The 27118-nt window shown below is 45.0% G+C and overlaps 1 protein-coding gene across 1 annotated transcript in view; it reads right to left on the minus strand.

Moving 5' to 3' along the window:
* LOC148036384 (DHHC-type zinc finger family protein) overlaps positions 1 to 27118 on the minus strand; it is a 129425-nt gene that overhangs the window by 72312 nt on the left and 29995 nt on the right. Inside the window, exon 2 of the mRNA XM_087678381.1 lies at positions 24202 to 24457. Coding sequence (XP_087534507.1) covers positions 24202 to 24457 — 256 coding nt within the window. The remainder of the gene's footprint in view (positions 1 to 24201; positions 24458 to 27118) is intronic.

A 27118-nucleotide genomic window follows, 5' to 3' on the forward strand; every position in this document is an offset into this window, starting at 1 on the left:
GATGAATGTCAAGCAGAAAGAGGAGGACATTCACGATTACGTAACCCACGTAAAGAGTCTCTTCAAGAGAACCCCTACGGGCGAACCATCGACTGAAAGAGCAGTTTCAACTGTATTCATCAGCGGAATTCAAAACAAGGAACTGTATAAGGCTTTGGTAGGCAACTCGAGCTTGCAGTAAGACGCGCTAGCTAGGGTTTTTGAGGAAGCCATCAGAGTTGACAATCAACTGAAAGAGCGGAGATCCAGGAGCTCAAACTCAAAAGAAACCAACTCGCGAAGTTCAGAGAGAGCGTCAGCCTCTAGTGAACGATCAATCCCATCATCCCAAGATAAGGGGAAAGCCACCGAGACAAACCAAGACTTGGCTGATGTCAAGATGGAGATAGCCAAGCGGACGACCAACGCGCCCACACGTCCAATGTGTGTACTGTGGCGGAAACCACTTGCCAGCCGAGTGTCAAGACCCTAGATCGAGACCTTGCGCTAACTGCGGCAAGTTCCGTCACGACGTCGCGCATAGCAGATTACCGAGAAGACTTCCGTACTCACGACCATACGGCCAGCCTTACCTAGCGAATAGGCCAAAGCCACTCTTCGGAAGGGGAGCCCCATTGGCCCTTCTTGCGCCTAACAACATTAAGCCGGTTGTTCCTAGGATGGACATAAACTCTACAAGCATACCTAGACCGCCCGGTCCCTACATGACCCATCCACCAAGCGACGCTCCAATCCACCACATGGAAGAGCCAAAATGAGGAAGAGACTTACATATACCATTACGTCTCTCATGACGATGAGGGCAACGCAATCCTTATGAACTATCGACCAGTACCGGTGATGGCATTAGGAAGAGAACAAGGTAGAGGCCTAAGAGGGCAGACGCACGATCCAATCATCTGTTGGACTTATGGTCACCCAGGTCATGTTTCATCACGTTGCCCTGAGAGGAAGCAGCAGAACAGAGAAAAAGCTGACCCAAGGTTTGTTGAGTACGGAATCACCCATCTCTTCGTCGATTGCCCAAAGCGGAAACCTTCTTCAAGTTCAACCAACGTACCATCTGTCCCATTGGGGCTGTTTGGTGTCGAGAACCTCGATGGGAAGGCCACAACTATCCCATTGCGTATCATGACCTGTGCCCAGACGAAGTAGGCCGACATATCATTGTCAGGATCTAGCAACCTTGATGCAGCCTCGATAGGGAAGAAAAGCCGAAAGAAGAGGTCAGAAGCTAAGATTGCACTGAAAACTGAGAGTGCTACAACTCTACCTATTGGAAAGAAGGTCACGGACGCAGAGGCAGAAACTTCAACCCCTAAGATGGCCGAAAAGGGAAGTGCCAAGATAGAGGAATACCCGCATCCAAAGCACCAACTAGAGGCCATAGAGAAAGTGAAAGATTGGGTGAAAGAGGCCCAAGAGCACTTAAGGGACGTTGAGCCCATCCTAGAGGACGAGATCGATAATCTCCCCAGCATAAGCACGCCAGTCTCACCCCCTTGACCAAAGTCAGGAGATACGACCGCACCACAAGCAGCACCGCTTAGGCCAAGCCTTGATGCTGCAGGCCCGCAAATCAGTCACGGCCATTGGCCATGACAATCCGGTTTAGGAGAGAGACGAGCGGCCAACGACCTTCTTACCACGCTAGTGACCACCCCTGTGATGTTAAGCCTGGGAGACCTGCTTAAGCAGCATCTCACCCTATGGCAAGACCTGAAGCAGTGGGTTGAGGGGTCACGAGAACAAGCTATTGATCTGCACGACCATGATGCAAAAACACAAATACCGAGTCTAACACTGCACTCTGTATCAAAATCCTTACACGTTAATGCTTTCTGGGAAGGCACCGAGATGCATGCAGTATTACCGGTCCTGAGCCCTAGGCGACACGACGAGAAAGGGTATCATAGACACGGGAGCTGGGGTTAGCGTGCTGAGCCACACAATACTTCAAACTTGGGGAAACCCACCTGTCGAAACCGCTCAGTTTAATGTCACATTAGCAAACGGCATGAGAGTGAAGCCATTCAAAGTACTTAAAAACTAGCCAGTGAAAATCGCAGGTGTCCAGTTCTCTGTCGAGTTTATAGTCATGAAGGGAGTGGACTACGATATCCTATTAGACCGACCCTAGATGTGCAATGCCATAGTTATCGAAGATTAGGGTAACGGCTTGATCTTCCTAGGCAACAGAACGGAAGCTGTGAGGGTAGAGATGGACACTTGGAAGACCTCACCAGTCGACTTGGATGTCATCTCCGTGATGCTCAAAGGTAACGCTCAAGTCAAGAAATCTTATGGGCCCTTGACCAAGCATATCCCATGCCCAAAGGATGAGCGAGATTGGATGCATATCCTTGCTACAATCGGCCTGCCGTTCTCGAATCATGAGGCATATAAGCAAGCCATCAAGATGATGGACAAGTCTAACAGCACACCCTCCGTACCAGTTTGCATGATGGCAGGAACCCTTCGTGGGAGACCTAAGCCCGTCACCTTCCAAGTGCCAAACAACAAAAGAGAACTCCAAGAGATTCTTGAATACTTAACGAACAAGTTAGCTGACAATCCAGCAGCAAACTTCAAACCACTCCAGAATCTCTTAGACGAATCCAAGTGGCAATGGACCAGGGTGCATGACTTAAACCTCATATACAACTGGGCCGTAGTCCCTGATCAACGACAAGAGATATACCAAGCCCTAGGAGACGACGAGCAGTTTGACGCAGAGGACTCTAATGACGAGTACGAAGACTGTCAATCCTTCAATGACGAAAATGAGGGTGAGATAGATACCGTAGAATACGACACTAAGGGACATGAAATAGAACAAATACGGACAGACTCCAAGCCATAAAAAAAGAGTCTCTTCAGGATAGAGCGAGTGGTCATGCGCATGGATTGTGATCACGTATGGTTAGAACACGTAGAAGCCATAGACTTTGAGCAAGCAAGCCTGGCCTAACCAGGAACGACACTAGTACTTAGGACAGAATCACCATCTAAACTGCGACCACCAGGGGAGACCACCTCTTCTAGCGAAGAAGGGGAGTTCGACTCTAAGTCGAAGGTAAGTTCGGATAGCGACCCAAAAATACCTAGGCCACCCAAGACCCGACGCACCAAGGGAAACCTACCCGTCCACCTGAGGTGCAGACGATTGAAGCAAGAAAGGGCGACACAATCCAAGGACACACGAACAGACGAACAGCGAAAACCGCGTGACCTTCCTAAAAGATTTACGAAATTTAAGAAAGGAGATAGGGTAGTAATCCTATTGGGTGCCAAACGGCAAGGGCAAACGAGTAAACCAATTGAGGGACCAGCCAAGGTCAAGGAGGTGAACCTAGCCCAGAAAGTGAAGATACCCTGACCAGCCTTCATTACCGATGACTTGACTGAGGAAGAACAAACAAGTCTTGTCGCTCTCTTACAAGAGTACATAGACGTATTTGCTTGGTCCTTGGAAGAGCTCAAAGGAATAGATCCGAGTGTAGTGACTCATAATATACCGATGACACCAGACGCAACGCCGGTGAAGCAGCGACCATACCCTATGAATCCAAAATACTCTCATGCTGTCAAGAAAGAAATTGATACGCTGATGAGAGCGGGATTCATTTACGAAATTGAGCACACGGACTGGGTATCACCAATAGTCATCGTGATAAAGAAAAACGGAAAAATCAGTGTACGTGTCAATTACAAGAAAGTGAACATTGCTACTAAGAGGGACAATTACCCATTGCCATACATCGAGCACATGCTTGAAAGAGTGGCAGGCAAGGAGGCCTACAGTTTTCTGGATGGCTTCTCAGGATACAATCAGGTCCAAGTGCATCCTGCCGACAGGCATAAGACTGCCTTCGCCACTGAGTGGGGCGTCTTTGCTTACATAGTCATACCTTTCGGGTTAACTTATGCCCCTGTCACTTTCCAACGCCTCATGTGCACCATATTTAAAGACATGCTTCACAAAGAGTTGGAAGTCTTTGTCGATGACCTCTGCATTCACTCAACTTGGATGAAACACTTAGACAAACTCTAAGCAGTCTTTGAGCGATATCGCCTATATCGTCTCTCCTTGAACCCCTTAAAATACCAGTTTTGAATGAAGCATGGATGCATCCTAGGCCACGTGGTATCGAAGAACGGCATTGCCACTGACTTCTCGAAAGTCAGGATTATTGTTGACCTTCCACCCCCAATCAACTATAAGGGAGTCCAATGCTTCTTAGGCCATACGGGATACTATCGGCGGTTTGTGCTGAATTACGAATTGATGGCCAGACCTTTATACAAGCTACTCATTGTCTTTGAATGGACTGAAGCATGCCAACAAGCATATAAAGAGTTGAAGAAGGTTCTAACCACAGCACCAATTCTACGAGCCTCAGATTGAACCATTACCTTCCACGTGCATATCGATGCTTCTAAATTTGCCATGGGGGCAGTATTGTACCAACCTGGCGAACACAACCTAGACTATCCAGTGAGCTTTGCTAGCAGACAACTCACTGAGACGAAAATGAACTACTCAACGACAGAAAGATAGGGTTTAGCTATGGTATTTGCTGTGAAGAAGTTCCGGCATTATCTATTGACTACACCCTTTACCTTTTTTGTGGACCATCAAGCCTTGCTATATCTAGTGAATAAACCTTGCGCTACAGGACGCATAGCTCGATGGCTCCTTCTGCTTTTGGAGTTTGACTTCTCCGTGGTTGTACGGAAGGGAAAACAGCACTACAAGGCTCACCATATGTCACGCATCCCCACAGGAGAAGCCGCTGGAGAAGGCATTGCCGATGAATTGCCAAACGTCCATCTCTTTAACCCTTCCAGCAAGAGATTATTCAAGGCCGATCTAACGCCATATTGGGCAGATGACATAGTCCAAGTACTTGAGCACGGACTACCTGAGCAACCGATAGAGAAGACAAGACTTAGGCGACTCATTCTCAAGATCCAACCCTACCAGTTGATAGCAGGCCAGCTGTATCATCTAGGGCAAGATGGATTGCTGCGCAGATGCGTGTGCGAGCATGAGATACACGACGTGCTCTCAGAGGCATACAGCAAAATTGCTGGTGGACACTTTAGCGAAGACACGACGGCCCGCAAGATGTTGCAATCTCAACTATGGTGGCCAACATTGTTTCATGATGCAGCACGATTTGTAAAGCATTGTGACGAGTGACAGTGAACAAAGGTTCCAATTCACAAGGATCAAATGAAGTTGACCCCAATCATTGCACGACAACACTTCGAAAAATGAAAAATCGACTTCATAGGACCCATCAGCCCCGCTGTACAATATTCACAGGCCAAATACATCATTGTGGCCACAGACTACCTAACAAAATGAGCAGAGACGAGAGAAACACGAAAGAACGATGCTCGAACGACTACCAAGTTCTTGTGGAAGCAAGTAATCTCACGATTCGGCTGCCCCATCGAACTAGTCAGTGACCAGGGCACACACTTCATCAATGAAATAATAGCGCATCTCCTATCCACCTTCCTAATTATCCATCGGAAATCCTCTCCATACTACCCTCAAGCAAATGGCCAGGCAAAATCCACAAATACGATTCTTGTCAACGTCCTGACCAAGGTAGTCTCTGCCTCGCGCAACGACTAGGATGTGGGCTTACCGCACAGCTTATAAATTGGCTGTCGGCTAGACCCCCTTTAGGTTGACCTACGGAACCGAAGCAATTCTCCCTGTAGAATTCTTCGTGCCTAGCCTAAGAATAGCACTTCATGAACGATGGGAAGGAAAGGAGGTATGGACGCAACGCCTAGTTGAACTCGAACGCCTCTCGAAGACTCGCCTTCTAGCCACTTATGCGCTCATATGTGAGAAGGCACGACGTAAGAGCTCGTTTGACAAGCATGTCAAGCAGCGCGACTTCAAACAGGGCAACTTAGTGCTCCTATACTCAGTAAGGGGCATAAGCAAAAAATGAAGTTTAGAGGTCTTGGACCTTTCAAAGTTCGTGCAATCAGCCAAACGGGCAACGTCGAGCTCGAGACTCTAGACGGCGAGGAAATAGGCTTTTTGAATGGGAGTCGTGTTAAGAAGTACTACCCTCCCACGTATCCTTTGCATGAGCCACCAATGTTGGAACCGCATGTCAAAGTACGAGTAGCCACAATCACTAAAATCGATGATGAGGATGAGAAAGCCGTAGAGCCCGCATACCTGCACATCACGGTCACTGCCAAGCGAACATGCGCCTTCAATGCCTTGATCGACGAGGGAGCAGACTTCAATGTCTTGACTCACGATCATTAGACCCAACTTGGCAAACCACCATTACAGCCCACTAATGCCAAATTAAGCCTATATGGAGGCCGCTCATACGCACTTCTCGACAAGTGCAGAGCCGCCGTTTCTATCGAGTCTGAGACTGTACCAATGATCTTCTACGTGTTGCCAAACGCCTAAGATGCAAGCAGGGAGTCGCTGCTAGGGCGAACCTTCAAAAAGTAAACTCGTTGCAACGTTGATTATGAGTTGCAGCGCATCCACCTCGCCATAGGCAACGTTCGCATTGTTACAGCTTTCAGCAAGGGTTACGCGACCTCATCACAGTCCGTAAGGCCACCGGTAGAAGTATTAGCGGCCAAATCTAAGGAGGGGGGTAGTGCTCGGCCACCACCCACCAATTCTCAAGAACCGCTACTCATAGTAGCAAAAGCTAAGGCCCAACATCCTAGGTTTCAATGGAAGCCTAAACAGCCGCAACCGCCACCTAGGAGTCGACGCACACATTCTCATAAGACCCGAAACTCTAAACCTAGGAAACCAAGGCACAGTCACAAAAATCAACGTATGATCAAGCAAAGATGGGTCCCTAAAGCCCTCTTGTACGTGCAAGGCTACTATGAGGGAAATGCCTGGATATGGATCCCTAAAGTCCACACGGCCAAAGGCACCACTCGTATGCCGCCCTCAAGCTTGATCACCCCAAGTCCCATAGAACCTCAAAACCATAAGCCGCAGCGCTTTCCAAACCCACATCCATCAAGCTCATCCACGCACATGCCCAAGAGAGTCGAACAAGCCTATCGGCCCAAACGACAAACATCGTCACATGAGTCATCACCCGCTAGAGCCAATCCAACTACCCTAATCCATTCTAAAGACAGTAGTCCATCGGACATCACTGCTACTTCCCCAACCCTAATCCAAGAGGTTCAACTGCAATCTCAAGAATACCCGCAACCACAACTATTTATTGTCAAAGGCTCTAGTGCTATCAAACCCCAACCACCAGCACGTCTTAAACCCTCCTATGAGAGAAAATCATTTTTGACACTGGCCTCAGATCTAGCCGAAGATACGGGGGATAATGTAGTTGATTGCATCAGACGACTAGATGCCACTTTCAAAGAGCTAGCTCTGAGCTACGACTGCTTGAACTTAGGCCTGTTGCCCGAACCCTTTGCAACCGAAGTTCATACGATACCTTTTTCTTGGGAGACGTTTGAACTTGCCTTCACAAAAGCAGTTAACTCCGCTGCTGAATTGCTCAACAGCAAAATCTTCAAAGAGCAAGCCCTCAAACAACGCCCCATCACGTCATATGATCAGCGAACCACTTCTACCATCACTAACCAAGAAATAACAGAATTATCAAAACTTACTCATACTGAATCCACGTTCTTGAGGCACTGGTACACTCTTAGGTTGCAATGGGAAGTTAAAGGATGCCAAGTCATGACAAACGCTGAGCAGTGCCGCGCAATCAAAACAGCGGAGTACGACCCCACTTACGTCGCACCAACCTCGTATAGAGTGTTAACCACTCTTCGTGGCCGATCGATGGAAGAGCACATCAAAGGATACCCTACCTCGATCGCCTATTGACTAAGGAAGAGTTACATATTGCTAGCCGCATCGCTTCCGGTGACTTTCTAACAGATATTCTCACTTACATCACACACGTGGACATTCGACCTTTTGATCTAGACCGTGAAGCTCAGTTAGAGTACAACCCCGATTTCTACACTTCGTTCCTACACCGGTAACTCCTAGACCCATTGCAGAATGCCCTTGACCTCCTAACCTTCAATCCTAGGAAGGATTCTTCTCGAGCTGGAAGGGGAGGGGGATGAGGTGAATCAAATTAAAACCAAGGAAAATCAAGCAAAACACATAAACACGTAAACAATGAGCGAGATAGGAAAAATGGCAAGAGAACTTTGAATAAAGGGCAAAAAGTTAAAGTCTGAAGGGAAAATTCTACATTGGATTGGATTTTAATGCTTTCATTCAATAAACATAGTCTTTCTTTTCCAACAAATTATAACTTTTTCAGCAAATTATTATTTTGAAAGCACTAATGGAAACTTGGGATCATGACAGGAACAAAAGATGTCGCAGCAAGACCACACCCACCGACTTCCGTTCACGAAGGAGAAAAGAACGCAATACCGCATCACCCTTAAAAACCGCGTCTACAACCAGCTCAAGTTTCGAACCATTCATAACATAGAGGGTGTGGTGACCAAGGAGGAAGCGGCCAAGAGAGTCATCGAGCAGTGCAACCTCACCAAGTACCTTGAGAAATTTACGCAAGAGCCTAACCACACGGTGTGTGGAGTTTCTCAAGACATACGACCCTGACCAGGAGTGCGGCACCGTGACGGTAAGAAGGAGAGAAAATGCTAAACATGTGTAGGTTCACTTAAACCCGGCCTTGGTGGAGAAGGCGTTGGGATTGGAGCCAAAGATAGAGAAAAAGCATAAGAGGGATGCTTATACTATGCTGAAAATGAAAAGGGAGGATGTGCTAACTAATGACGACATCAGCATCCAGGATATTCTTGATGCAAAAGCCAGACTACAAGCGAAGCTAGTGCACGCGCTCTTCTCCAGCCAGCGCTACAACTCCTTAATGCATCAAATCAACGTACCTATGCTGAAGAATGTAGTAGCTCACACATTGGATGAAGTCGACTGGAACTAATATGTACGCAAAACCATTGACCAGGTGGCTAAAGCACTAGCTTTAGAAAGTACACCAATAGGTGGGGAGTCCCCAACTTCCAAGGCCACAGAAAGAAAGAAGGCCTCGTCCAAGGCCTCATTCATTGGCTATGGAAGCATTTTGAATGCACTCATCCAGGAAACAGTGAAGGAGACACAAGGTGCAAAAGAAGAAGAAGGAGAAACGCTTAACAGGTCACCCCCTCACCAGGACCAAGAGAAGTTCAGTGACAGGACCGAGAATGATGAGGAAGGGCAGGAACAAGAAGAACAATCGGGCAAAAAACAGGCCAAGAAACCCAAGAAGAAGACGGCACAAAAGAAAAAGAAGCAGGATGAAGGCCGTAAGAAGGAGAAAGAGGATTTGGAGATGGCAAAAAGAGAATCCCTCAAGGAAGCCAAGGAGAGAGAAGAAGAAGAAACAGAAAGAAGAAAAGGCAAAGGAATAAGTCAACAAGACTAAAAAGGTGTCGAAACAGGAGGCCGAGGAGAGAAAAAGAAAAGAAAAGGAAGAAAAAGAGAAATTGAAAGAAGAGTGCAGGAAAGCTGAAGAAGAAAGGCAAAGAAGAGCTACTGAGGAAGAAGAGGAACTCAGAAGGAAGGAGGAGGAGGACTTGGCCGAAGCTACATGCCGGTCAATCGAGCAGCAGAGCAGGGCCAATGATCTGGGAGCCTTGAGTCGGCTGAAGGAAGCAGGGCCTGGTTCCAGCACGCAGGTACCAAAAATCACACCGTCCGCTGTCCTTGAAGGCAAAGGCAAGGCCCTCATCCACCCTATCCCTACCCTCATGGTGCCTTCCACCAAACCAACCACCCTCACCCCTAGCATCCCCACCAACGCAGATATCTCCAACTTTGTGGCATGGATGCAGTATTTTATTAATAAAAAAATGGCCCAGAAAAAGAGCACGGAGACTACTGCCACGAGGCAAAAGAGACCAGCCACAGATGCTGAGTCGAGACAGGACCGGAAACGTCAGAAAGTGGAGGCCTCGACCACTCCAATCCACACTACAGTGACGCCACCAGCCAATTATGACAAGTACGTCGCCAAGCTGCTCTCCCAACTGGAGAAGGCTAAGGAGGAAAAGAAGATAGTTGTGGCTGAGTTGACAGCGGAAAATAAGTCGGTAGCTGCATTCCAACTCGAAAAGACCCGCATAATAGCCATGCAACAAAGAGAGATCTCTGATCTCAAACAGGAATTGAAGGTCGAGGAGAACATGGGGAAGAGCTATAAGCAGCGGCTAGAGGATGAAAAACAAGAATTGGTGCAAATATAGAGAGTAAAAGCTCCTCCTGATGCAACATGGGGAATTGGAGGCAAAAACTATCAACATCGAGCAAATGATGGAGAAATTGAATACCAAAGAATAAGAGAGAAAGCAAGAGATGGAGCAACAGCAAAAGAAGATAGAGTCTATGACCAATCAGCTACACTTGGGAAAGAAATAGCAAGAGAACATGAGCAGGGAACTGAAAAACCAAGAGCAGAAGCTCGTAACCCTAGTACAGAAGCAAGGAGAGAGCATGCAAGAGATGAACAAGAGAGCAGAGGAATAGGCAGTGCAGAAAGAAAAAAGGGTGAAGACACTAGCATGGCGCCTCGCTCTGGTAGAGAAAGAAAAGATCCTCGCACAGAGCAAAGCAGAAGCCGCCCAGACAGCCTTCAGTGCCTAACAAAAGGCCTTCATTAACATACTAATGAACACCACCCGCCCAAAAGAAGGAGAGTCATTGGAGGTGGTACAGAAAAAACTCAGTATCGCACGCAGAGCTCTGCACGCAGGGCTACAGATGCCACCCCAACCTGCGGAGGTTAGGCTGAGCCTAGAAGAGCAACGAAAGTACCTGCTACTGGCCAACCTAACCCCCCAGGAAATTGACGCAATGGGCTTTGAAGAAGGAGCACAACAAGGAGACCGACAGGGGGAGTAGACTGAGCTTGAATTCGATATGGGGAGATTCAGAGAAGAGGTGATCCCACAACCCTCCTCGCCGCATTCCCAAGAGCAACAACAGGTTGATCCATCTGTAGAGAGACAAGCCGCGCTTAGGGAAAGACGGAGAAAGTTCATCGAAGAAACCAGGAAGCAACTAAGGGCCAAGCCAGTCGTGCAACCGTCCGCACCCCTCCCACCGTGCCCTGATGACGTTCCCACTGGATTCCACGCAGAGCTGGTAGTTTGGGAGCGGCAGGAAAGAGAAAAAGACCCATTCACCTTCAGCTTCCTCATGCCCAACAGCCTGCGGAGGGTCTTACTGCTCAAGGTGATGAAGGACGTGATCGCGATTGGTAGCCGACTAGGACAGAAGTAGCTGGAGGAAAGGGAGAAGACCCCCACTCTTTGGGAAAATGAAGAAGCTCAGTTTTGGCAAAACAAAGTGTTTGAAGTACCACATACTATACAGGGATATAACTGTCAACCCCTATGGAGGAGGCGGGTATGCGACATCAGTATGCTCGTTTGGATAGCTTTTTGCAACACCCTGCCCTACGAGAGGAACAACCCCACGTTCATGGCGTACCCTCGTAGGATAGGTGTGGATTTTGATGCCACCCTCCATGGGCGTTATGATTTTCCTATCATCTACAACTCTAATATTGTCTCCTTCGAACATGCCCTCCTATTCAACTCGGAAAGCTTGGATGACTCCATGACGCGTTTCCTCGCGGATTTCTCTTCATACCCCGATCCAATTTTCATAACTACATGTAATTATCTTAGGTTACTTAAATTATTACTTAAGCAGGACCCGACTCCACAAGAACGTGGCTTGCCCCCCCTCTTCTTTGACCCTAACACCATTGACAGTTGTGCCATGGCGCGTCTGATGATGAGGGCTAGCCTCCTCCCCTCTTTTTGCCTAGCTCTCCTAAAAAACATGAACGACAGCCAGTTCACTAGATGCAATCATCCTTTTCTCTCCACTACCTCCCTCCACATCTGCATGAATCTGAAAGGATACATGCAAAGCTACCAATTTTTTAGCAAATCCATCCGACCCCCTTCTCCGCCCAATTCAGACGATGAGAATTAAACACTAACTGTCATTCTACTAGTGTAATACTTTTTTTTTTAAAGCATGAAAGGAAAAGCAAGAAGAACATTACACACGGAATAGACAAAACAACTCACTTGCAGAAGCACTTAGCACCACATAAAGCACGATCACTACACCTAGGGGTCCTCAAGTTAGGCGTATCCGGTGGCTCCAGTCGATTGGCTCCGCTCCTAAACCGCTAGCCCTTTTTGCTCTCCCACTTCACGCTTAGGATCCATCAAGGGCAGGACATACCTAGGGAGATAACACTCGCCTATGGTTAGACCTGTCACCCTAAGCTACTTGCACCGCACCTCCCTTTGCGCAAATGGGGTCCTCAAGTGTGGAACATCACCCAGACTAGCCGGTGGTTAGACCCAACTTTCCATTCCACCAACACGAGCACAATGCACTACACAATAAAGTAGACACCCCCCTTAGGTAAAAAACCGCACCTTTTTCTTTCAGGAATCACAAAGGCGACAAACCACCGACTTCGGAGGCTCCCCTCATCCACTTGCTATCCATTTGGCTTCTCCAACAAACATCATTACCAAGCTTCCACAAGCACCCGAGTTTACATGTGACCCTACCCTCACACGACTACTTTGTCAATTGCCTATTAAACCCCCAACAGCACCCAAAAGTGCCATGGGACTGGCACCCGTCTCGGAGAGGGGTAATGTTAACCCCAAGTCAAGAAGGTTAAAAAATGAATTAAAAAGTGAAAAAATGATGAAAAAATAGCAAAGACACACAGGCGGCCTCTAAAGCTAAGCTGGGACCAAAAGCGTAATTTTAAATGAAAAGCGTCTCAAAAAACTCCAAAAACTCGTGTAAAAGAGCGTCAGGCTCCCTCCTGTGCCAATTGTAAAATATTAGACGGGTGTAGACTAGAGGCATAAGGCTAGAAGAGGAAATAGAGAAAGGACCTTGCCACAACGGTCGGTCATGTAAAAAAGAAATGGGTGCCCATGGGATTTTAGGGCTTGTATATAAAGTTCAAAAAGTGAATGGAAGCTCATTCTTTGGTATATGGCTAACAAGAGTTCTCTACTTCTTCTCTTCTTCTCTTCTCCTTGCTTGTGTGTGCTCTTGAGAGAGAAAGTGTGAGAGTGTGAGAGGGTGAGTATGTGGAAGTGAGGGATCAAGAGGGTGAAGCTCTTCACCATCTCCTCTTCTCTTCTTCTCTTCTCTTCTCTTCTCTTTTCTCGCGCACACAGCTATGATGGATGGAGCTTTGGAGGTGGAGGAGGCTTGAGGATGCTTGAACTAGCATCTAAGATCGTGGAGCTACTGGTGTGTGTGAGAGAGAAGACAACTCATACTGGCATCAAGGTAAGCTCACTACACTCGTAGGATCGACGGCGCGTCGGCTAGGTGAGAGATAGCCATTAGAGCTCGCTTGAAACGGTTGAAACAATAAGCGGTCCGTGGGTCTTGGCGGTTGAGCGTGGGCTCCCTCTACAACAACAAACGTTAAGTTAATACAAGGGATCATGAGTTTCACTTACGATTACACCATCTTTCCCTAGCATCCGATCATTGGAGTCATCTCCTTGACCACTACATGGTGAGAGATCGAACCCGACGTGTTAGCTCAATTATGAGCCACAAGAGTTTTCTATCAAGGAGATTATTTGAAAGTCAAGTTGACTGAGTACTGATTACATGTTGAGTTAGCCACTACTGGCTCATCGAAGTCAAATGGCAATCAAATACATTCTTTTTAAACAAGTTAACTTCTCAATACTTTCACTTATGCAACACATCATTTTGTTAACCCATTTGCTAACCTTCTATGAGTTCAAATGTCGGTTCTTGCGTTATGTAAAGCTACATGATCAATTCTACAAGTTCTCTTCTCCATTCTCACTTTCAAAGGGGACTTTGGTAACCGCTTATTTGAAGGGAAAGTCTAGAGGTGGCAAGAATCCTCAAGGCGGGAAGGCAACCCAAATCAAGGTTGACACTCCTTTCTCCAATGGAACCAAAGAAACCAATAAACCCCTCTAGTAACAACTCACTAAAAAGAATAGGTTCTCCACATACTATTAGCGTTTGAACCATATCAACAAGGGAGTATCATACTAAGCCCTAGGTTCTTACAGCTAAGAAACCACAGCAAGCCACAATTGCATCCATGTGTAGTACTTCCCTTGGACAATGGAGCAAGGCTATGCCTCTAGCTATTGCAGCTCCTATTTCTACTCCTTATAGTACACAACCACCTCAATGGCACCTTATTGTGTGAAAATGCTCAACCTCAAACATATCACTGAGTGTGAACAAATTGAACAAGAAATGTAGAAACCATTTCTTTGACTTTACAATGCTTGCCCGAAGTTGTAGTAGTGGATGAGGTTTTACATGATACCTTGCATGTTTGTCAGAAGGTTTTGCCACTTAGCTTTTAGGTGCGCACCTGTAGCGGGATTTGCAGCCACAAGCAGATTTTGAGTAGTTGGCAGCATGTTTGCCACTTGGCAAAAGAAGGGGAGTTAGTGGACAATGGTATATGTATTAGAAGATGGGAAAAACAGATCAGTTTGCAAAAGAGATAAAAATGTGACAGAAGGTTTTCAATGTCTTTGGTGAGCTGCAAAGAGAGGGAGACATGCAGGGCTGAAAGTTTTGTGGCCTTGGAGCATGACAGCGATGCAAATGGAGATGAAGGTTCAAATTTGGATCTGCTGCTGCAATTCCCACACTCTATCAAGTAAAACAACAAGAGAGCTGTTGTCTTTTGAATTGTAAATTATGTACGGTAGATGTCTGAGGGTTTTATGTCGGTAAGAAAAGGAAAACAAAGGGTTTTGAGGATTTCAGGTCTGTTATCCTGCATCCACTGCATACTGGTATTACCAAATACGGAATTCAAGTTGTGGAAAGTACAAGGAGTTTGCAATAGCAATAATTGTAAATTGTAGATTTCTTTGAAAGAGGAAATACCTTCTCCTGCAGCCAATTCCAAATCTTTTTGTCTACTATGTCATCAAAGAATAGTTTATTAAAGTATTGTACAATTCTATGCAGAAATAGAGGTTTGAGTTCCAGAATAGTTTGTTGCCTATAGACTTGTAAAACCTGCAATTCTATAGTTCTTGAAATTCAGCACTTTCTACAGTCCTATAGTTCTTGAAATTCAGCACTTTCTACAGTCCTATAGTTCTGCAATTTCTGTAATCCACTACACTTGCAAATCTGGTAAATCTACAGACCCTGAAAACCTGCATTGCTGAAAATCTGAATTGCTGAAAACTTGAGCAAAATTCTATGAAAAGCAAGTGATGCATGGAGGAACTTAGTGTTTTGCTAGAAGTCATCTATTAGTAAGGAGATCCTCATGTTTTGTTCTGTAATGTTGGGTTCATGGCTGTTAGAGGCTTGCTGCAATTCACCTACCATTGTTTGGTGTGTCTGCTAAGTATCTTAGTTTGGTTTTTGGCAGCTGGGAAATTGTATTTGGATCTGAATCCATCTGAATACAAACTCAAGCATGGCTGCTCTTGGGAATGAAGCTTTTTCTAGTATTGAAAATGAGGATGATAATAAGTTTATCAAAAAATTGGAATGGATAGCCTACAATGGTGATAGAGATACTGATGCTGACAAGCTTCAAATGATTGATATGCTATTTGAGGGCTTTGTAAAACTATGGTGGGATTCGCTGAATCAGGAAACAAAGGCAAACTGCAATGAAGTTAAAACCAGTTTTATCACTATGTTTGTAGTGAGGCAAACTCCTAAGGGTTTATGGAGATCTCTAGAAACAATGTATCAAGAAGAGGATGACAAAGTGTTTAAATTTGCTGCAGCCTGCTAGATTTAAAGAGAGATGGATAGAGGTTACACGGGGTATGGAGCAAACTCCAGTCATGTTTTTGAAAAATAACAAGTTTGTTTCTCTACTTAGACCTGATATCAAAGAGAAGATCTTGATAAAAGACCCTAATTCATTTGAGGATGCAATTAAAATAGCCAAGGAAAAGCAAAGCAAGTTACAAATTAGGTTGGAACAATTGAGAGGTTTTTCTGCACCTACGGTTCGCGTGCCTAAGATGGTTGATATTGTTGCAGGAAATGCAGGACAACAAGTTGTAAATCTTTCTGTGTTACTTGAAAGGGCCAAAAATGTTGTGCAATAAGGTTATACAAAACCTCATGATGATTTATTCCACAATTGCAAGAACTGTTAGCAAATTTGAATTTAAATATGAGCATGTTGCAAACTAGGGACCCTAAAATGCAACCAAGATTTAGCTCCTAATTGTCCATATCCACGAAGAGTAGGAGGGGAGATGTATCCTATGCTGCAAAGGAATGCTAGGCAAGACGCTAGACAACAATGGTAACAAAGACAACCTAAACCTGCTCGGCAACAATTGGAAAGAAGACCTGATGAAGGCCCAACTAGTATGAATCTGATTGAAGCCAACTTGTTTGATGCTCGAGAAAATGCAAATATTCTAGCCAATAAAAGAGCTAGAGAGAGGACACTGAAGCTAAATCTCAAAGGGCAACAAGAAACAAGGAAAGCAGATTGTAGGTGAGCCAAAGACTAGCAATAAGGCTAGATAGAGAACGAAAATTCAGATGGTAGATTTTTCTTTGGGAGTCAATCAAGTCCCTTATAACCTACTTGAGGATCTTAAATGTAAGAAGGCTGATGTTACATATGGACAACTGCTGCAAATGAGTTCATGGCATGGGCTTGTTAGTATTCAAAAAGGGAGAATGAGAACTGAATGTGTGGGGGTTGTATACCTATCAAATGTGGCAGACATAATACTTATCATAGGTACATGGAAGGAAAGTTTATTAGGTTTATGTAGATGGTTGTGGAATCATGGAAGAGAAAATGCCACAAATGCATCTTAAAATGACAAAAGTCTCTATTTATGGTTAAAATGGCCAACTGCTCAAAGGTAAGATGTTTGGGAGTTATTGAAAGTCTAGAGATTAACATTGGAGGTCAAATAGCATACTTGGGTTTTCATGTTATGCTTGCAAAGCTAGGAGCATATCCCCTCATCTTCGGTAGACCATGGCTAGTCGGTATGAGATCCAAACAAGACCAATATAGAGGCCAGCTAGAGCTCTACTTGGATAAAGTAGCTCATAAAAGGGTGATTTTGTACATGAAAACGAGATTTGTCATTCAATGTGGGCATGAAAGTGATGCTGAAAGAGATGAGACCAGCAATTCAGAAAGCTCTAGCTCAAAACCACCATCCAAGTTAGTCTGAGATATCAAGGGTTAATGTAGCAACCGAGTAGAACCAACCATGCCACGAAAGAACCGGTTGACCCTCTCTCCATCAATCGATCAACACAATTACTACTAGAGAAGCTTGACCCCATTGCATTTGTGCACCATAATGCTAGGGTCACCAAAGCTATAGAAAAGTGGCCACCAAGAGAACTTGATGAAGCAGGATGGAAACCAAGAGATTTGTCATTCAATGTGGGCATGAAAGTGATGCTGAAAGAGATGAGACCAGCAATTCAGAAAGCTCTAGCTCAAAACCACCATCCAAGTTAGTCTAAGATATCAAGGGTCAATGTAGCAACCGAGTAGAACCAGCCATGCCACGAAATAACCGGTTGACCCTCTCTCCATCAATAGATCAACACAATTACTACTAGAGAAGCTCGACCCCATTGCATTTGTGCACCATAATGCTAGGGTCACCAAAGCTATAGAAAAGTGGCCACCAAGAGAACTAGAAAAGCCTAGGTGACTCGAATCATCATTTGCACATGAAGATCTCCCAACCACCCTATTCTACTGGCACAAAGATGGTTATTGACTTTCAAGTCAACTTGAACTCCTCCTTTTGCAACTTGCTCAATCAAAACTAAACATTATTTCTTTCTTATTTCAAGTGCCACCTATCACAAAGCTTCTATTGGAGCTTCAAACCCTACAACATACCCTTCTTCTTTTAGCTTGTGGCACAAAGAAGCCTTGTTGCTATCTAGCACATTAAACTACCCAAAATTCCTTTTCAAATTTTAATGGCATTTGTTTGGCTCATTAAACAGCCCCAACAAGTCATTTTTTCTTTTCATATGACGCATGAGACTTGTTGTAGCTCCATAATTTTGTATAAATAGGGACTTGGTGTGCACACTAGTTTCATCCCTCTTTCCACATCTTGCCAGCCTTCCATCACCTTTATCATCATTATCTTCATCATCATAGTCTACATCAATCACAAAAGCTGCCGCCCAATGCTACTGCCAGTCATCCAGCTACCTCTGGTATCACTAGGCTGCCACCAGTTTCATTGCTCTTTCTATATTGTGGCAGTATTCCATCCCCTTGATCATCATAATCTTCATCATCACTCTCTGCTTCAGTTAAAGCAGCTGCCCCCGAATGCTGCTGCCATTGTTGCCATCAGATTGGGACTGTGGCCCAACTGTCTCTACTGGTGCCACTGCTGCCACCATCATCAGGTGCTGTCATCCTGCCCATAGAGGACTGCCATCTGGTGTATTTTCAGTCTCAAACCCTTCCATCACAGTGCTGCTGCTGTCATCAGTCATCATCAGCTTTTGAATGCTGCACTTTTGATTCCAAATTGCTGTCCAGCATCTTCATCAACATCTCCAGCAATCATCTACTGTCAGATACTCTCTAAGTGGTTGTGTTCTAACTTATCAGATACTCCTCAACATCATGCTCATCATTTCTGGATCAACTGGCCCCCTGCTAGTCATCTGCATCGACATTCTCATGCTTGGTTTTCCTGCACGTGGGATCTGTACATGGAGCACAACACTTTCCAGCATTCTTCCTCAGCCCACTCCCACAAGAGAGAGTGGTTGTTGGATATTCTTTTTCCTTGAGTCCACATAGTTGTATCTCCTTCATTCATTTCAATATTGTATTCATTCAATGGATTCTCTTTCTCCTCCTTTTTGTGTTTTGTGTTCTTATCTAGTTCACTATGCTTTAGGTGTGCTGTGTTATTAATGCACTTCTCATTGTGCCCTGATTAAACGTATATTGATCACTGTGTTTCACTTACAATTTTCTAGCACTTTCAACTGTGTCATTGTTACATAGGAGGCAGTAACATAACTTTTTTTTTTAAAAAGGCTCACACACCCAAATGCCCACAAGGGGGGCACCTCCCCTCCAAATATTTGCCATGAAACAACACAGGCATCTCCTATAGACACCAAGGATAATCAGCAGTAGAATAGCTTATTAGTAAAGCACCAAATTTTGGCTTTGACGAATTCACTCCGGTCAACACACTTATCAGATACATGGTCAGGCACATATGGTCACTCATGTTTCCACTCCTAACTTCAGCACCTCCGTAAGTAGGGAGGTCATGGCTGATATTAGTGCCTTGCACATGGAAGGCAACTATAGATAGGTCAAGCAAGGCAAAGACCCAAAGTAGCAAGGGCTATTCAGAGGCTTTGTGCTGATACTAAGCACTCCCTTCATGGCTGCTAGGTGCACGTAATTAAATAGGTTCGCTAATAGTGAATGTGCTCCATGAGATGAAAGACATCTTTGGTGGATGTTTGATATTCTAAAATGTTAAGTGCAACCAAAGGATGTAGAAAGCTTCAACTTTCCCAAATTTGGTCCAATAAAAGCTCTGAAGATTTCCACAAACTTGTCTAACCACCCAGAATTCAAAGCATTAAGGTAATGTGTGATGCTTGGTCTATTTTCTTTCCCCGCACAAAGCTATAACATAAACCAACTCTTGATTCTGGAAATGAGTTGTTTTTGCCCAGAATGCAGATGGCGTCATGGTACCCAGCCATAGGGGAATAATACAAAGACCATGACAATTGGACTTAGACAACACAAACACCTGAAGCACCCCATTTAGCAATGGGTTACTCCTTTTTACTAAGCCCCATGGGGTAGCATTTCCCTCAATAACTTTATCTGGGAGCCACAATTTAACTCTGAAAGTCACTTGATAGTTTGGATTAATTGTGCATCTAAGTCGCCGATACAATTTAAAGTAGCAGTTAAAGAGTGCTCTGTTGACAACCATGGTAAACAAGCTGTCAAACTTTAGTTGAAGTCAGCTTACTTAGACAAAGGTATCTTAAACGTGTCAAAAGATGACGTACCAGCGAGACAGTAGGGTTTGCGGGGAGGAACACAGAGTGAACTCGGCAAACATGGAGAAGAGAAGAGAAGAGAGAAGAAACTCTGATGAATGGAATGATAAAGTTCTGAATCCTGGAGTGAATGTGATACAAGGGAATAAGGGTGCCGTAGCACAAGGAAGATGATGAAGACAGCCACAAACCAGAACCGCAATGTCCTCCTGAAGGGGTGTGAGGGTAGTGGAGAGGCTGGAGAGAAGAGGTGACGGACTGAATGAATCAGCCATGAGGAATGAATGAGACAGTGGCCTATAAATAGGCACAGTCAGTCTAGGATGGCGCCCCTTTTTGGAGCTGCAAACCCTAAACGCAAAACGTAAAAACGCAAACTGCGGATGAAGGGTGAAGGGTTTCTCAACACCCCCTCTCAAGCCCAAAAAGGGGAACAAGAGAAGAGTGAGGTGGAGATGCAATGCTACATGCTAAAGAATGTTCATGCAGCAAGTGCCAGTTGGACAGTGTCCCTCATGGGAAAATTGTTTACTTGCCCAAGCGCCCTAGTACAAAGATGGTGAAAATATGCAATGCATAGGAGGTAGAGGAGATAGAGGATCCCTAAGATCCAACATTTCCACCCAAAAGGGAACCTACAGTAAAGAATAGTAGACAGAGTGAACTGGAGAACCCGAAACTCAACCTCAGGAGAGAAGCCACTAGCTCCGTGCATCCATGCTGGAAAGAATACAAAGGCCTCGTCAACAAGTTGTGGCTGAACCTCCGAGGTCCCGATCTAGGTGCTACCTAAAGATCTTGGGTATCAGTAGAAGAGATGACTGGTCGAAGACAGCCACCATAGCAGGTACGAAAAGTACGGTATGGTACGGTACGATAAATACAATACTAAATGGTACCTTAAGATTTTATAAGGTACGGTACGATATTAGTACGAAAAAAAAATTAACTTCATTATTTTGAACTATAGATGGTAGAACAAATGTTTAAAGTTTAAATAGCAATGCTATTGGAGTATATAAGATGAATACTTGAGAGTAACACGCTAAAACCTTATGGCATATGCCGCATGCGCAACATGCACTACAACTTATAAGTACATGCATAGGAGTGGATACATCATACATGAATGATCATACAAATAAGAGGCATGTATGCTTGAGAGAGAAGATTGAGAGAGAGGGAGAGGCAAGAGAGAGAGAGAGAGAGAGAGAGAGAGAGAAGAAATGACATGAGATGCTTTATTAACGTCTACAAGAGACCAAAATGACCTGTGAGACCAACAGTTACCAAACAAACCACCAAAGGTTTTGGCAAAAGATTTATGAATTTTGTTATGGTTTTGTTTGGCATTGCTAAGGCTAAAGTAGCTACCGATAATACATTCACCAATTCGTGTACTCTCAGAAGGTACATTAGGCCAAGCTATCCTCTAACCTAGTTTTATTAGCAATGTGTACTAATGCTTTGATTGGGTGGTGCAAAATGAGCTGTGAACAAAGGTAAAATCAATAGGATTAAGCTACTTGATGATTCTCAAATGGTGCTGAATTTATTTATTGATGACACTAACATATTGTGAAAAATGATGGGACATCAATTAGAAACATTTGAAACTGCTTGAATACCTTATGTATGGCCTTTGGCTCTAGGATAAATCATAACAAAACATGTATGAGGAGTCTAATCAAGCTTCCACCCCCTTTCTTGGTTGATTGATCAAGGCTACAAAATCACCACTACCACCACAACAACAACAGTCAACAACCCAAACCACCACCAACAACGACAACCACACCCAAACAAAAAAAAACAAAAAAACTTATTTTTTTGTACGCATTCGTACAATACCGTACGAACCATATAGTACGAACCAATTCGTACTACGTACGAGTGCAACTATGACAACCACCCCAAGAAAGTAGAGGATGGATAAAGAACTTCATGTGGAGTAGATTTCCCCTTTGAGGTGGGAGGTGGAGGGAGCCCCTCTGAAGTCGAAAAAGAAGTAGATGCCCCCTCTGAGAGCAAAGAAATAACATCCCCCTCTGAATCTCCCTCTGAAGTAGATAGGGAATCCAAAAACTCATGGATCACGAACTCTGAAATGTCTAATGATGAAGAAAGTGCCGCTGGTCGTGCCGAAGAAGGTATCTGGGATGCTCAAGAGCTCCCAAAGGTAGCCTCTTGAACCTGAGTAGTTGAGGGTGGGGAAGGGTGGGGCTCAAAATGAGCAAGAGGTAGGCAACAGTCGTCGTCTCTCAATGGAGCAAACTCGATAGCCGAAGAAGAGGAAGGAGTCGAGCAGCCAGTCTCTCAAAGGAGCAGACTGACGAGGAGACAATATCAAACAATCATTGTCTCGCGATGGAGTGGACTGCAAATCCGTAGGTCGTGGAAGCCACTGTGCCTAAAAATGAGAGGGAGAAGACTGTCGCTGGCATTGCGATGATCTCCAGGAGGTCGTAGCGCCAATCGATCCTCCATGTGCTCAAAAGAACTTAGTGCGCATCGGATGCGTCTTATTGCCTTGAATATAGTACTTTGATAGCTAATGCAGAATGATCTCTGTGGCCCAGAAAGGAAAGGTGGCACAAGGAGTGCCTGGTGGAAGACGCATGTACTCCGGAGGGGAGGGGAGCAAAGGTCGAAGTCAGCAAGCATCGGTGGTGTGTCCGATGATGCCACAGTAGAAGCACCCAGTAGTCTGGACATCTATTGGTAAAGAAGCCATGGATGCACCTTACTGAAAAAGAAAGAGGTCAGCCACCATGAACCACGAACCGCAATGTCCGCCTCAAGGGATGTGAGGACAGTGTGAAGCACGAACCGCAATGTCCGCCTCAAGGTGTAGGAGAGCAGTGGAAGGGCTAGAAGTGAGCTGCCAGTGGGAGGAGGATGTGACCAGTAGTAAGAGACTAAAATCTACAAAAATGAGATTTTGATGCAGCGGAAGAAAAAGAGAAGTGGATGCGGAACCCGCCACCGGTCTTTACCTTCACTGGAGTAGAAGATCTTTGCCACTATTTGAGTAGAACCGGCTCTGATACCATGTCAAAAGATGATGTACCAGCGAGACAGTAGGGTTTGAGGGGAGGAACACGGAGTGAACTCGGCAAACATGAAGATGAGAAGAGAAGAGAGAAGAAACTCTGATGAATGGAATGATAAAGTTTTGAATCCTGGAGTGAATGTGATACAAGGGAACAAGGGTGCCGTAGCACAAGGAAGATGACGAAGACAGCCACGAACCATGAACCACAATGTCATCCTAAAGGGGTGTGAGGGTAGTGGAGAGGCTAGAGAGAAGAGGTGACAGACTGAATGAATCAGCCGTGAGGAATGAATGAGAGAGTGGCCTATAAATAGACACAGTCAGTCTAGGATGGCGCCCCTTTTTGGGGCTGCAAACCCTAAAGGCAAAACGCAGAAACGCAAAAACGCAAACTGCGAGTGAAGGGTGAAGGTTGAAGGATTTCTCAACAAGCATAATGTCCAAGTTCCAATCATCTATAAGCCAACCATTTGGCCTACAATCATTCCACTTTCTTTCTGACTCCAGACATATCACAATACAAGAGTCACTCTATACTGATCTTAACAAGAGGAAATCTGAAAAATGTTGCCAGTATCCTCCAAACAGAAATTCATGTTAACAAGGCCATTAGCACCTAGAAAAACAATACCCCCACTACCTAAGTACAAATACTGGTCAAAAATTTTATCAAGCAATATCACCCATGTCACCTGGGCAAACATGTTGTGGAAAGATCTGAGTACTTAAGTCTTACACTGAAATATATTAGCACCTAAGAAAACCATATTCCCACTAAATAAGAAAACATACCCAAACCTGAATATGGATCAAGGAAGTTATCAAGTAATAGCTGAGCTGAAATAACAGAGAATACAGTGACCCTACAAAGAAACATTTCAATCCACTAGAAAAGAGCTTGGATTTGCTATGTATGCACCTAAATAACTTCAGTATTTGACCAGATATAGCTGTAATCAAAGAGATATCTACACATAGTACATACAAAGTGAACAATGATGACAGCGAGGAGGCTTGAACTGATTGCATTTCTTGCAAAACCGCACTTTTGGACTGAGAGATGTGCCGTGGATAACTGATGTAGGTAGGGTGATCCCTCCCCCAGGTTGACCAATAGAAGAAGCTAGAGGAAATGTCTCAGCCTCCAGGTCTTCATCAATTGCATCCGGCCTCCATGATTGAGGCACACCACCAGGATCGGTCAATACCACCGAAAAGTAAGACCACAGCAGCATGAACAACTACAAAAATGTCATGACAACAAGATTCATAAGATTTTGCTTCTGGCTTGTGCTACAATGGCAAGCTTCTTGAGCCAGTCTTTCCTGATCTTTGTTTCAAGGGTTTTTGCAAATGATCTGATGAAACCAAATGAAAAAACATTAGAAAACAGTGACATGAATTAGAACCTTACACTTTCACCTTATTGGACATCCAGAATGTATAAGATAACATGGTATAAGAAAGCTTATGTGAAAATTTGAGGATTGAAAGGACCACAACCCATTGCCTTGATTATTGCAATTATAACTCGTTGAGTGGTCCAGTTTGTCCACAGATCAATTGGCCAAGGCCTTATGGATGTTACAAGGGCCCCAGTAGGATGATTACTTGGAAACTCAGCTATGTAGATGACTCTAAATCAAGTTGAAACACACATGATCACCCCAAGTACTGTGACCACCATTCTACCAAAATATGCCAGCAGAGGAGCACATGATGACAGAACAGGCAGCACATGCAATGGAGAACACATCGCATCACCTGAAATGGAAGTACTGTGACCATTCCACCAAAATATGCCAGCTAGGAGCACATGATGACAGAACAGGCAGCACATGCAATGCAGAAGGCAACAGGCAGGCAGTAGACAAGTGTGAGAAGTAGAGTGATAACGAGGGACAATTGAGGGTTCACACAGCCGCATGACAGCAGGTCCAACCTGATTTGTCATGAAGCATGCCAGAACACCCCAACACACCTCAGCAGGGACCCCCAACTCCCATAATCTGTGCATGAGCTTGGCTTGTAGCACTATATCAAATGCTTTGCTGAAATTCATAAAGCAACAATAGATCTGTCTCCCCCATATGCTCTGCTCTCCCAGATAATAGCTCAGAGTGTGAAGACATGGTCGCGAGTGCTGCTATTATAGGGTTCTGGGTTGTGCATACATAGGCTAGGAAGGGTTCTCCAAGGTTGATGCCTGCTGTTTTTGGGTTTGCAGGCCCTGCTTTTACCTCAGTCAGATCATGGCATTGTTCTCGTTGCATGATTCTGCCCAGGACACTTCTGTATCATAACTGTCTGTGGTCACTTAGATTGCCTTCAGGTCCTTCAGGGTAGGACCATCCACAAGGGCAGCCTCTATTGAGTGGTTTATAGGGTCCTATTTGTGAGTGTGTGCAACGGAGAGAGGAAAGTGAACACAGAGAGCAGGAGACAAAAGAGAACTCAGGAGAGAGAAGGAACAATGTGACTACAATGGCTGAAGGTACAAGGGTGCGACACTCAGCCCCAACATGCAACTCTACATGTCAGTGTGGGCCCCAGACGGTGGAGGGGGATGAGAGAATGAGGAGGGCTGGCTGATCACGAAGAATCAATGATAGATAATGGATAATGAGAGTGGGAGGACATGCCACCTATATATAGGGGAAAAAGAGAGAAACCCTAAATGTGACCAAACCCCTAAAAAATAGCCAAAAGTGCACAAAAAGAAATGCACTAATGTGCCCTCCATCTAAAGTGTCTAAAACACATAAAATGATAGAGAAATACAACGTCAGAGCTCCTGATGTCCCCATCTAACTTTGAGGTTTACAAGTAGAAGATGACCACACAAAACACAGGACTGCTAACACCCCCTCTTAGATCCTAGATGTGGCGAAAGGCCAAAGGAGATTTGGATTTGAGGGTGACATGAAGAGTGCCAATGCCGATGAAGAAAGCCAATCAAGGAGAAAGACCCCCTCTTTATATAAATAGCCAATCAAATGGAAGGCCACCAAAGGGCAAAGGAAACAAAGAGGCCTCGAACAAATTACTCCTCAAAACTCCAATTGGGGATGGGTGAGCCAAGCCTCTAACCCAACTATGAGACGATAGCAAGGAACTATCGAAAGCCCCATAAGCTGCATAGAAACACCAGGGACCAAGGGCTAAGCAGCAGTGGATGTGGATTGATGACAAAGAAACAGGATAGCCGCATAAAAGAAAGGCCCAAAGTAGACTAGAAATCTTGAAGCAACTCCTCATGATCTTGGGAAGCCCACTTTGAAACACAAAGGGCCAAGAAATCCACAGCCACATCACCAATATCATCCCCCTCTGAAAGGGATGGGAGGTACGAGAGAACCGCCAAGGGAGATGGTGGGGGATGGGATTGAACCTGTGGAATAGACGGTACACAATCTGGAACGAGTGCAACAATAGAAAGCTGCCCCAAAGGACCCTACACAATGGAAGGGGAATGAAGCATAGGTAACCCCCTCTCCTACCAACCTATCACAAAAGTGGCTCCTATAGAAGAATCCTCAACAAAGATGGCCAATTCAATGAAAACAGCACCAATCCTGAGTCTAGGAAGGCCATGAATTGAGAGGAGACAAAATCCCGAGTTAGGAACATGTAGGGCCTTGGAAATAGAGCTCAATGGACGGTTAGACAATAGAGGCAAGGTACCAACACCACTAACAAGCACTAAAGAAATGTCACCAGCAATGACGATACCCTCTCACGACGGAGAGCCAGTAACAAATCACCATATGGAGTCATAGGACTTGATGCACCACTATCAATGAACCAAGGTTGCTCAAAAGATGAGACAATCGAAGAAGGCTCCTCCACCTAATAAATGTATAGAAACACGAACTCGGTGGTAATAGTGAGTGACGAAGTGG

The sequence above is a fragment of the Lygodium microphyllum genome, chromosome 5 (genome assembly GCF_053477565.2).
Source record: "Lygodium microphyllum isolate KBCC chromosome 5, Lygodium_microphyllum_v1.1.10, whole genome shotgun sequence".
NCBI lineage: Eukaryota > Viridiplantae > Streptophyta > Polypodiopsida > Schizaeales > Lygodiaceae > Lygodium > Lygodium microphyllum.